We start from the raw sequence: 12,198 nt of genomic DNA, 5'->3' as shown, positions 1-12,198 counted from the left end.
TGCTCCTTTTTTCATTGGCCTGATGAAGCGGGATTGAGCCCGTGAAACGCGTTGCCTATTTTTACTGTGGAGTATAAATAAATTGTTGTTTGACTGTTGATGCCACAGTCCTTCCTTTGTTTGCTTTGTCCGCATGGATGGGATAGGCCCACCACTGCCCCATCGGTTTTAAGCTCGTTTAAGTGACTTTTATTCTATTGGCGCCTCTGGAAAGCTTCTACATATTGCTAAGTCCACCCTTGGTGGAGGGTTGTACCCATCTTCTTCCCATCTACAGAGAGCGACTTTTAATCCTGAGTGGGGTCAGGTTAATCTCCCCACCTGCCTTCACAGTGGTTGCCTAATGGTAACCCTGGTTTGTGAGTATTAAATTGTTATATTACTCATTATTAATTATCATCTATACAATATCACACTATTGGGCTCTTGGTGTCCCCCCTCCCTTTGCCATCTTCCGCAGATGCATATAACCCTGCATCATATGGCTATCGCTTGCGCTATGTGATACTATGTGGCATATTCCACTAAATTGTCCAAACTAAGTCTATCTGCTGTTCCTCTCTCGGGGAGTTGTTCCAGCGCTGTCCCCCATTCAAATTTGCTGCTACCAGAAGCCCTCAGAAACACTTGTGTCCTTGAGTACTTCCAAAGGCAGGCAGCCCCGTAATACGCCAGCGCACTTTTGTGCATGGGCAGTATGGAGCCACCTGTCTTCGGAAGCACTCGGGGACATAAGTGCTTCCGGACCTTTCAGGAATCCCTCCCTTAAAAATCCTGCGTTTGCCCCTGAAAGCGTAACCTAAACTGAAAATAAACTGATGAGATAAACAATTGCAACTATAATTCTACTCCTAGGACTTTACTGAAATCAGTCTTAATTTATGTTGAGAAGCTAAAATCATTTAAGGTTTTACAATTTACATCTTGACTATTGACTTTGAACTTTTTTTTATCTATTCCCTAAACTCAGAATTGTTTCTTTGCCATGCAAAAGTTGTATGGCTTGTAATTGTCACTGAGTTATCAATAAGAGTAAGGCCACGTTCACAGTGGTGTATTGCGGTGTGGTGTAATGGCAACTTTTAACATGGCTTACCGCACTGCAATGTACTTATGCGACGTTCACAGTGCAGTGGGTGCGTTGTGGTATAACAGGTTGCAATATGGTAATCCATTGCATGAAGTGCATTACCGCTAAAGGAGTGTGTTAACAGTATTATTATTATTGTATTTATAAAGCGCCAACATATTACGCAGCGATGGACTATAAATATATACAACGATACAAGGATGACAGACATAACAAGGTTATACAACATAGAGCAAAGTTATACATGCAAATTGTACAAAATACATGATCATGCAATATGGGCTGGTTAGGTAGGCCCAGTAATACAAGTACAGGCTGTCATAGGACAGGAGCACATGATCCTGTAGATTACACTGGGGAAAGGAGGACCCTGCCAGAGGCTTACAATCTAAAGGGTGGGGTGGAAACACTAGGTGGGGCTGTAAAATATGAAGTAGAGAGTTACTGTGTGGTAGGAGTATGAAGTGAAGCATAAGTTAATCATATTTTTAATTGACTATATGCTTCACTTTACCCAACCTGAGCATAACATGTGGCGCGACTGACCCACTTCATTTCATTGCGCTCCTGCTGTCGCTGAAAATGCAACACATCGGCCACTGTGAACCTAAGGCCACGTTCAGACTATGGGCAAAATTGCTAAATTGTATGCAGTGTAACACGGTGTGCAAATGGACATGTTGCCAGAAGTTAAAATATGATAAATACGGATATGTAACAGTGAATTTCTTTTCCTGACTACTAGAGGGCACCAAAACACAGCCTATGATTGGAAGGTTTGCCCATTTATAGCTTTCACATTATGAAATCTTCACGAATAACCTATTGCAACATTTACTACAGTGTACAAAATAATTTAAAGTAGTACATCGGTTAGATATGTAATAATGTAAATATTCATGGTCATGAGGAGCTTAACTAATGATATCTATGAGTAGAAAAAAATGGAGTTTTTTTTACAGTTGAAATGCTAAACAAGCTTGATTTGTTGTAATTGTTTGATAGCACAGCTACTTGTTTTACTTCAATAATTTCTGATGTATCATACCTCCCATAGTATATTATAACATTGTTATTAATCTTCATTACTATTGTCTCTTCCATATTATCCTTTCAAATTATGATCTTTCAATATGTCATCTTTTTAAAGCTATAATTACATGGTATAAAATACGTAAAGCTATATTTACGTTGATTCAGACCTCTAAGAGCACTATTTCTTCCCACAAAAAATGTCAATCTACTAAACTATACAATGACTCCCATGTTTCGTAGGGGAGAGCCTTCACCTGAGATGTTTGTGGTGTGGTGATCTATGGTGTTGTTATCCTTGAATACTCTTTTGGAACTAAGATGACACTTTGAAATCTTATCTGTTCACAAAATGTAATGAATAATGTGTACCCTCCTGGTACTCTCCCGATTACTTCCCTCTCCCCCTGCCTATCCATTTGGCCATATCCCAGCTTATTTGTTAAGACCCCGTCACTGGGCCCCTAACCTTCCTTCCTTCTGCCCCCTTCTATTTGAGCTTTTCAAACTACAGTGCCTCAAAATAATCTACTACTGCACAATATGTCTAGTTCCCAGTTGATAATCCTTAGTTGGCTGTTTCTAAACACTTACACAGTCAGACACACAGATAACTTATAATAGCTAGTTTTACCTTGTGTCCCACATCTATAGACCCCATATTTCAAAGGCTTGCTCCCTGCCCATTTTATGCCTCTCCTCTGTTCCCTTATCTGAGTGATCTCACTACGGGAACCCCACACCTAGATACCTTTTTAGGTATCTACGTAATCCCCCTAGGGTAGCTCTCTTCTGAGTTCTATATCCTATGGATACTGACAGTGAAGCCCCTTGCCGTCACCTCTCTCTATTTTTCTCTCCTTTCACCCCTTTCCTTTTTTCCTCCCTTAGGACGAGAAGTGACCCACTAGTGGCCATTTTTAACTCAACATGACGCAACCTGTAAAAATTACCTCTATCAAAACACAAGGCCTTAATTCCCCCTTATAAAGAGGATTATCCTATAACTGAATCGCCAGTGTCCCCAAGTGAGCTGAAGGGAGTTTTTCTTGTTTTCAAGAAGGATTTCAAAGCAGAGTTCAGCTCATTAACTAAACAGATATTATACTCAATCTCCTGGAAGAACATACAGAAGTTGAGGGAAGAGTCATAATCATAGTTTGTGAAATGAACAAAGCAGTATACATCTAAGCCCCAACGCAGTAAACTTCTAAGCCCCAAATACTAAACAAATTAAATTCCTTAAGATAATTTTCTTAAAAGTTGAAAATATTAAAAAAGGAATGGTATTGTATTGTGGGGATTTTTAATGTTGTTCTTGACCCAGATTTAGACACATCCTCTCTCAGGAAAACACCTGTGACTTCAATTTCACAACTATTTCACAACTACATGATTTATATGACACATGGAGATGTTACTTCACAGATAAGGGCTATACCTTTTTTTCTCTGGTCCAAGAGAATAGAGCCGTTTGTATAAAATAAACTCTTGTTAAAAAAAGGTAAAAATGGTAAAAAAAATAGACCTTATAACATGGTAAGACCATGCCCCAATAGAACATAAAATAGCAGAGAGAGCTCCATATAACTCCCACTTTATATTTGTATTGCTGGATTGTCGTGATTGTACAGTGTCTTGAATCATATATATGTTCCTCAGTATTTGTTTTGCACTATATACAGCTTATTGTTATATAAATAAATAAATAAAAAAGAATGATAAGATGGAGAATAAATACCCCACTACCACTCAAACCTACCAACAAAAAACACGTTATTAAAGAAATCCAAGTTGTGGGCAGACACAAGGCCTACTTAAGGGGGCTCATGATTCAGCTAGGTTCCATAGATGAAAAAGAGCCACATATGCAATATTTACTAAACAAAATAAGAGCGCTTGAATCTCTTAACAAAACCAATAGCACACAAACACCTAAAGAAAAACTCCATCTCAAACTAGGGCTGAGGAATTTATGAGTCAATAAATTCGTACAATGGGCTAACCTATTAAAACTAAGACACTACAGTGTAAATAATAGAGCAGGTGCTTTGGTGGCTAGTGAAGGTGCGAACATCAAATTTACAGTTCGTGAATGTGAATTTTCAACAAACGTTCGTGAATGGACAAACCACCATAGACTTCTTCAATGTTAAGGCAAATTATCTACAAAAAATTATGTAGTTTATGCACAGTCAGGTTTTTATCTAGTGGGTGGTGGCGGAGAAGTACAGCTGTGTGAGGAGTCATGTGGCATGCAGAGAAGGACAGCTGTGTGGGAAGTCATGCGGTGTGCAGAGAAGGGCAGCTCTGTGGGGACTGAGTCACAAGTCTTCCGGCGTGGAGTAACCCTCCGAGATCCATGCCTCATTCATTTTAACTGAGCTCTGGGCAATATGCTAGGGCCACAGGAAATCACAGCAGCACAACCTCTGCGGTGTGGCCTGCCTCTGCCTGTCATTTTTAATTACACAATATTAACCACCATTGTGTGGTTTCAGACGGTATATCTATGTCCCGCAGGACTTCAGTTCCTACCCAGGGATGTAGATATTCGTCTATTGTAGCGCATGGCCGCCGCTTGCTCCCATGCGCCTTCTTGCTGCCAGCTATTAGAGGGGAGATCAATTAATGGGAACTGCGTTTCCATTCATTGATCTAAGACCCAGTGTCAATGATTGCTGGCATCAATGATATGCCTGCGTTCATTGAAATAATGAAAGTAACACATCCACGCATTACTTCCTGTTAGTGTACTAATAGTACGCTCGCGAAAATAATGCGCAAGGACATCTTGTGGTCAAATAGTAAAATTACACATGCACACATAAAAAAAAAAAAAATAGACACACGTACTACACATATATCATTAAAATTAGCCCCTTACCTCCCACACTCTCCCATAGTTAGCCAAATAAAATATTTGCATAAAAAAAGACAATAAAAAATACATAGTTACCTTAGGGACTGAACTTTTTTAATATGTCTGTCAAGAGGGTATATGACTGTTATTTTTGAAATTATGGGCTTGTAATTAGTGATGGACACAAAACTGATAAAATGCACCTTTATTTCCAAATAAAATATTGGTGTCATTCATTGTACTAGGGCAATATTTTAAATGTTTTAGCTGGGACAATTAGGCAAATAAAATGTGTGGGTTTTAAAAGGACTCCAGGCTCTAAGTAAAATCAAAATCTGAACCTACCTGGGGATTTCTCCAGCCCACCATAGGTCGGGAGGTCCCTCGACGTCCATCTGGCTCTTCTCCCAGGGGCTGGTCAGAAATGGCTCCCCGGCGGCTCCCGGCGACACTGGGCCCAAATGTCGGGCTCCTCTTCCTGAAAGGTGACGTACGTCGTCACCACGCTGCCCACCTCGTATCATCACGGCGGCCGGCGTGACAGTACGGCGCATGCGCGATTAAACCGTGCATGCACAGTACTGTCACGCCGGCCGCCGTGATGACGCGAGTCGGCCGGCGTGGTGACGACTGACGTCACCTTTCAGGAAGAGGAGCCTGACACTCGGCCCGGTGTCGCCGGGAGCTGCTGGGGAGCCATTTCTGACCAGGTCCTGGGAGAAGAGCCAGATGGATGTCGAGGGACCTCCCGACCTATGTTGGGCTGGAGAAAGCCCCAGGTAAGTTCAGATTTTGATTTTAATTAGAGCTCGGAGTCCCTTTAATTATGGTAGCATGTATTATTTTAAAACTATAATGGCTAAAAACTGAGAAGTAATGACTTTTCATTTTTTTTTCTTATTTTTCCTGTTCAAATGTATTTAGAATAAAATAATTCTTAGCAAATGTACTACCCAAAGAAAGCCTAATTGGTGGCAAAAAAACAAGATATAGATCATTTCATTGTGATAAGTGATAAAGTTATTGGCGAAAGAATAGAAGGAGCACTGAATGGTGAAAATTGCTCTAGTACAGAAGGGGAAAAAAACCCTCAGTAGCAAAGTGGTTAATATAGCAAAAATAAAGGTCCTGCCAGTGAGGAACTGACTGTCACTTCACTCTGGTGACAGATAGGTTTATGCTATGTGCAACAATCAGGTCAAAAAATATAGGCCCTGCCAGTGAGGCCTTATACAGATACTAGATGACAGTAGTGGTGGTGAAGGATTCTTGGGTTATCTAGTCGGTGCACTACTAGGACCAGCACACCTGTCTCCAACAGCTAACATGTACACTAAACACACAGAACAACCAAACCATCCAAAGGCTTCCTGTGTCCACCTTGGCTCCACTGCTGCTGAACTAGACCTTCTTTTAGTTTGTGATTGTGCTACCCTTTTTGCAGGAGAGTGGCCTAACGGCACCTGGAAGAGCAGCTTGGGCTTACTTGGCTAATACAGCTTTACTTGTGCAGGCACACTACAGATGTGCTTGTACACAGTGGGGAGCAAGGCCATGCAAACATATCTGACAAGCTCTTGTTGGATATGTTCAGAGGGACCATGTATAGCAATGATGGGGCATGAAGGATACAGGAAGCCTCTGGACTAGTTTTTCTTTCTTTTTTAGGGGGGAAGGGGGGGGGGTGCTTTTTTGGTTTTGCATTGTATATTTTTACCTAAAATTAATATATTTGAGAATTTGGATAACCAACCATGATGTGAAAAGAGTGCCGATGAAGCATTTTACATTTGGCTGGGTTTTATTCTGCCGGAACTGAATTGAAGAAAAAAAATATAAAACCTGTGTTTAACTAAAAAAAATTGTTTTCTATCTTAATTTTGCTGTATAAATTGTGATTAAATTCATCTGAGTTAGAGTACTGTTCTAGTAGAAGAGAATGTTAATATGAAAACATCATCATTCTCTGTTGTATTTTACAAACACAAGGAAAGGTATGACATTTCATTTAGACATGTGTCATTCCAACAAAAACACTAGTCTGCTGCCTGATAGAAACATATCTGACATGCACAGGGTGTTGTTTTTATTATATAAATGACATTCACACTTAAAGAGACACTGAAGTCAAACAAAAAAAATGAGTTTTACTCACGTAGCTTGGAAAAATATAAAAATTGAAACCGAGAGCCCAATATAGTGTAGTATGTAAAAAAATGAGTAACAATGTTAAAATAACAAGTAATATACTCACAAGTCTGGGTTACCACAAAGGCAACCACTGGAAGCGCAGGTGGGGAGAATTGTAACCTGACCCCACTCAGGTATTAAGAAGTCGCTCTCTGTAGACAGGAAACAAATGGGGATATACCCCTCCACCAAGGGTGGACTAGATCAGATTGGAAATTTGTGATAACAGAGGCGCCAAATTAGAGTAAAATAATAAATTATATTATTCATATATAACGACTTATTGGCTGGACTTTATATACCTGAAGGTGGTATCCACCAACCCCCCTCCTTTTAAACTGATTTTAGATGGTTTTACTCTAATTTGGCGCCTCTGTTATCACAAATTTCCAATCTTTTACTCACCTACGGCTTCCAATAGCCCCCAGCAGCTGTCCGGTGCACTCGCCGTCTCCCTCCGATCCTCCTGGTCCCGCCAGCAGCCACTTCCTGTTTCAGTGACAGGAGCTGACAGGCTGGGGACGCGAGTGATTCTTCGCATTCCCAGACACATTAGGCACCCTCTATGCTGCTATATGGTATATGATATATGCTATAGCAGCATAGATGGCGCTATTGTGGCCAGGAACGCGAAGAATCACTCGCGTCCCCAGCCTGTCAGCTCCTGTCACCGAAACAGGAAGTGGCTGCCGGCGGGGCCAAGAGGATCGGAGGGAGATGGCGAGGGCACCGGACAGCTGCAGCGGGCTATTGGAAGCCCCAGGTGAGTAAAACTAATTTTTTTTTGTTTGACTTAAGTGTTCCTTTAAGAGAAATAATATTGCTTGTGCTTAAGGCTCCACTTTAAATATTCTTGTGTTTTTTGTTTTTTTTCATTCAGAGCCGCAATGATGTGATAAGAGAACGTCTGGGATCAGAGCTGAAGCCAGAAATGCTTCTGGGTTTATGTGCACTGCATATATACATCAGTGTGAGCTCCTCCCATCCAGGCCAGAAGGTTTCACTGCGAGCAGTCGAGTAAGGCCAATCTATTTTTATATTCATGCTACTATACTCACATCTCCTTATCATATTTTACATGATCTTAAATTCATCATTTTCATTCTACCTTGAGGTTCTGTCTAGTGTTGGGCGAACATTTAGATGTTCGGGTTCGGGCCGAACAGGCCGAACATGGCCGCGATGTTCAGGTGTTCGAGCCGAACTCCGAACATAATGGAAGTCAATGGGGACCCGAACTTTCATGCTTTGTAAAGCCTCCTTGCATGCTACATACCCCAAATTTACAGGGTATGTGCACCTTGGGAATGGGTACAAGAGGGAAAAAAATGTAGCAAAAAGAGCTTATAGTTTTTGAGAAAATCGATTTTAAAGTTTTAAAGGGAAAACTGTCTTTTAAATGCGGGAAATGTCTGTTTTCTTTGCACAGGTAACATGCTTTTTGCCGCCATGCAGTCATAAATGTAATATCCAGGAAAAGGGACCGGTAACACTAACCCAGCAGCAGCACACGTGATGGAACAGGAGGAGGGCGGCGCAGGAGGAGAAGGCCACGCTTTGAGACACAACAACCCAGGCCTTGCATGAGGACAAGAAGCGTTGCGGATAGCATGCATTTTGCCGCCATGCAGTCATAAATGTAATACAGATAAGAAGTTCCATAAAAAGGGGCCGGCAACGCTAACCCAGCAGCAGCACACGTGATGGAACAGGAGGAGGGCGGCGCAGGAGGAGAAGGCCACGCTTTGAGACACAACAACCCAGGCCTTGCATGAGGACAAGAAGCGTGCGGATGGCATGCATTTTGCCGCCATGCAGTCATAAATGTAATACAGATAAGAGGTTCCAGGAAAAGGGACCGGTAACGCTAACCCAGCAGCAGCACACGTGATGGAACAGGAGGAGGGCGGCGCAGGAGGAGAAGGCCACGCTTTGAGACACAACAACTAAGGCCTTGCATGAGGACAAGAAACGTGCGGATAGCATGCATTTTGCCGCCATGCAGTCATAAATGTAATACAGATAAGAAGTTCCATAAAAAGGGGCCGGCAACGCTAACCCAGCAGCAGCACACGTGATGGAACAGGAGGAGGGCGGCGCAGGAGGAGAAGGCCACGCTTTGAGACACAACAACCCAGGCCTTGCATGAGGACAAGAAGCGTGCGGATAGCATGCATTTTGCCGCCATGCAGTCATAAATGTAATACAGATAAGAGGTTCCAGGAAAAGGGACCGGTAACGCTAACCCAGCAGCAGCACACGTGATGGAACAGGAGGAGGCGCAGGAGGAGAAGGCCACGCTTTGAGACACAACAACTAAGGCCTTGCATGAGGACAAGAAACGTGCGGATAGCATTCATTTTGCCGCCATGCAGTCATAAATGTAATACAGATAAGAAGTTCCATAAAAAGGGGCCGGCAACGCTAACCCAGCAGCAGCACACGTGATGGAACAGGAGGAGGGCGGCGCAGGAGGAGAAAGCCACGCTTTGAGACACAACAACCCAGGCCTTGCATGAGGACAAGAAGCGTGCGGATAGCATGCATTTTGCCGCCATGCAGTCATAAATGTAATACAGATAAGAGGTTCCATAAAAAAGGACCGACAACGCTAACCCAGCAGCAGCACACGTGATGGAACTGGAGGAGGGCGGCGCAGGAGGAGAAGGCCACGCTTTGAGACACAACAACCCAGGCCTTGCATGAGGACAAGAAGCGTGCGGATAGCATGCATTTTGCCGCCATGCAGTCATAAATGTAATACAGATAAGAGGTTCCAGGAAACGGGACCGGTAACGTTAACCCAGCAGTAGCACACGTGATGGAACAGGAGGAGGCGCAGGAGGAGAAGGCCACGCTTTGAGACACAACAACCCAGGCCTTGCATGAGGACAAGAAGCGTGCGGATAGCAATTTGCATTTTGTCGGCATGCAGTCATAAATGTAATGCAGATGAGAGGTTCAATAAACAGGGACCGGAAACGCTAACCCATCACAGATGTTCATTGTTCATGTTACTTGGTTGGGGTCCGGGAGTGTTGCGTAGTCGTTTCCAATCCAGGATTGATTCATTTTAATTTGAGTCAGACGGTCTGCATTTTCTGTGGAGAGGCGGATACGCCGATCTGTGACGATGCCTCCGGCAGCACTGAAACAGCGTTCCGACATAACGCTGGCTGCCGGGCAAGCCAGCACCTCTATTGCGTACATTGCCAGTTCGTGCCAGGTGTCTAGCTTCGATACCCAATAGTTAAAGGGTGCAGATGGATTGTTCAACACAGCTACACCATCTGACATGTAGTCCTTGACCATCTTCTCCAGGCGATCGGTGTTGGAGGTGGATCTGCACGCTTGCTGTTCTGTGGGCTGCTGCATGGGTGTCAGAAAATTTTCCCACTCCAAGGACACTGCCGATACCATTCCCTTTTGGGCACTAGCTGTGGATTGTGTTGTTTGCTGCCCTCCTGGTCGTCCTGGGTTTGCGGAAGGCAGTCTGTCGGCATACAACTGGCTAGAGGAGGGGGAGGATGTCAATCTCCTCTCTAAAGTCTCCACAAGGGCCTGCTGGTATTCTTCCATTTTGACCTGTCTGATTCTTTCTTCAAGCAGTTTTGGAACATTGTGTTTGTACCGTGGATCCAGAAGGGTATAAACCCAGTAATTGGTGTTGTCCAGAATGCGCACAATGCGTGGGTCGCGTTCAATGCAATCTAGCATGAATTGAGCCATGTGTGCCAGAGTCCTGCCAGAATCCTCATCATCCTCTTGTGAGCGTTGTGATAGTTGTTGTGATGCATCATAGTCGTCATCTTCTTCCTGGTCTGCTTCTGCTGACCATTCGCGCTGAATTGTGGAAGTCCAACGTGCACCGCTCTGGCCCTCGTCAGTGGTGGCATGAAATTCCTGCTCCAACTCCAGCTGTTCCTCCTCCTCTTCTTCGTCATAGCTGCTGGGGCCAGCGTTTCCTGAGGCGGATGGCCTGATGTTGGTATCATCACGCTGATCGTTTTCTCCTTCAGATTCCCCCAGTTGCATCATGACAGCTGTTTCCTTGATTTTGAACATTGACTCCTTCAGTAAACACAGCAGTGGTATGGTAATGCTGACTGAAGAGTTGTCACTGCTCACAAGCAACGTGGATTGCTCAAAATTTTGGAGGACTTGGCAGAGGTCCAACATGTTGGCCCAATCGGATCCACAGAAGCTTGGTAGCTGTCCGGATGCGCCTCGGTACTGCGCCGTCATGTACTGGACCACTGCACTCTTCTGCTCGCAAAAGTGGGCTAGCATGTGCAGCGTAGAATTCCAGCGTGTAGGGACATCACACAGCAAGCGATGGTGGGGGAGATTGAAGCGCTCCTGCATCTTGGCGAGTGCCCCTGAAGCAGTACTGGAATTTCTACAATGTTTGGCCACTCGTCGCACATTCAACAGAAGATCGGCCACGCCTGGGTATGTCTTCAGGAACCGCTGAACTACTAGGTTCATCACGTGCGCCAGGCAAGGGATGTGTGTCAGCTTAGCCAACCTTAAAGAGCAAATGAGATTACTCCCATTATCACACACAACCATGCCCGGTTTCAGGTCCAGCGGTGCCAGCCACAAATCCGTCTGTTCCTTTATTCCCCTCCAAATTTCCTCCCCTGTGTGCTGCTTATCCCCAAGGCAGATCAGCTTCAGCAACGCTTGCTGACGCATGCCAACAGCTGTGCTGCACTGCTTCCACGATCCTACTGCTGCTGGGTTAGCGTTTCCGGATGAGGTACAGCTTTGAGATGCGTTGGAGGAGAAGGAGTCAGAGAGGTAGGTGCTGCTGTTGTTATCCAGTGGGAGGGACGGCGAAGCAGCTGTTTGTGGCGTGGGCAACACCCGCGCTGTAGCAGGTGAGGAATCGCTGCCAGGCTCCACAAGGTTCACCCAGTGCGCTGTAAGGGAGATGTATCGACCCTGGCCGAACGCACTCGTCCAGGTGTCAGTGGTGAGGTGAACCTTGCAGGCAACGGCATTCTTCAAGCTTCGGGTT

General features: G+C 44.2%; 1 protein-coding gene across 2 annotated transcripts in view; it reads left to right on the top strand.

Moving 5' to 3' along the window:
- Nucleotides 1-12,198, top strand: part of FRMPD3 (FERM and PDZ domain containing 3) — a 281,016-nt gene that overhangs the window by 113,551 nt on the left and 155,267 nt on the right. For both annotated transcript variants that reach the window (XM_068248083.1, XM_068248084.1), the window contains one exon: nucleotides 8,056-8,192. In XM_068248083.1, coding sequence (XP_068104184.1) covers nucleotides 8,056-8,192 — 137 coding nt within the window. The remainder of the gene's footprint in view (nucleotides 1-8,055; nucleotides 8,193-12,198) is intronic.

Source organism: Hyperolius riggenbachi, chromosome 8 (genome assembly GCF_040937935.1).
Source record: "Hyperolius riggenbachi isolate aHypRig1 chromosome 8, aHypRig1.pri, whole genome shotgun sequence".
Lineage (NCBI taxonomy): Eukaryota > Metazoa > Chordata > Amphibia > Anura > Hyperoliidae > Hyperolius > Hyperolius riggenbachi.
This window is presented reverse-complemented; position numbering and strand designations above follow the sequence as displayed.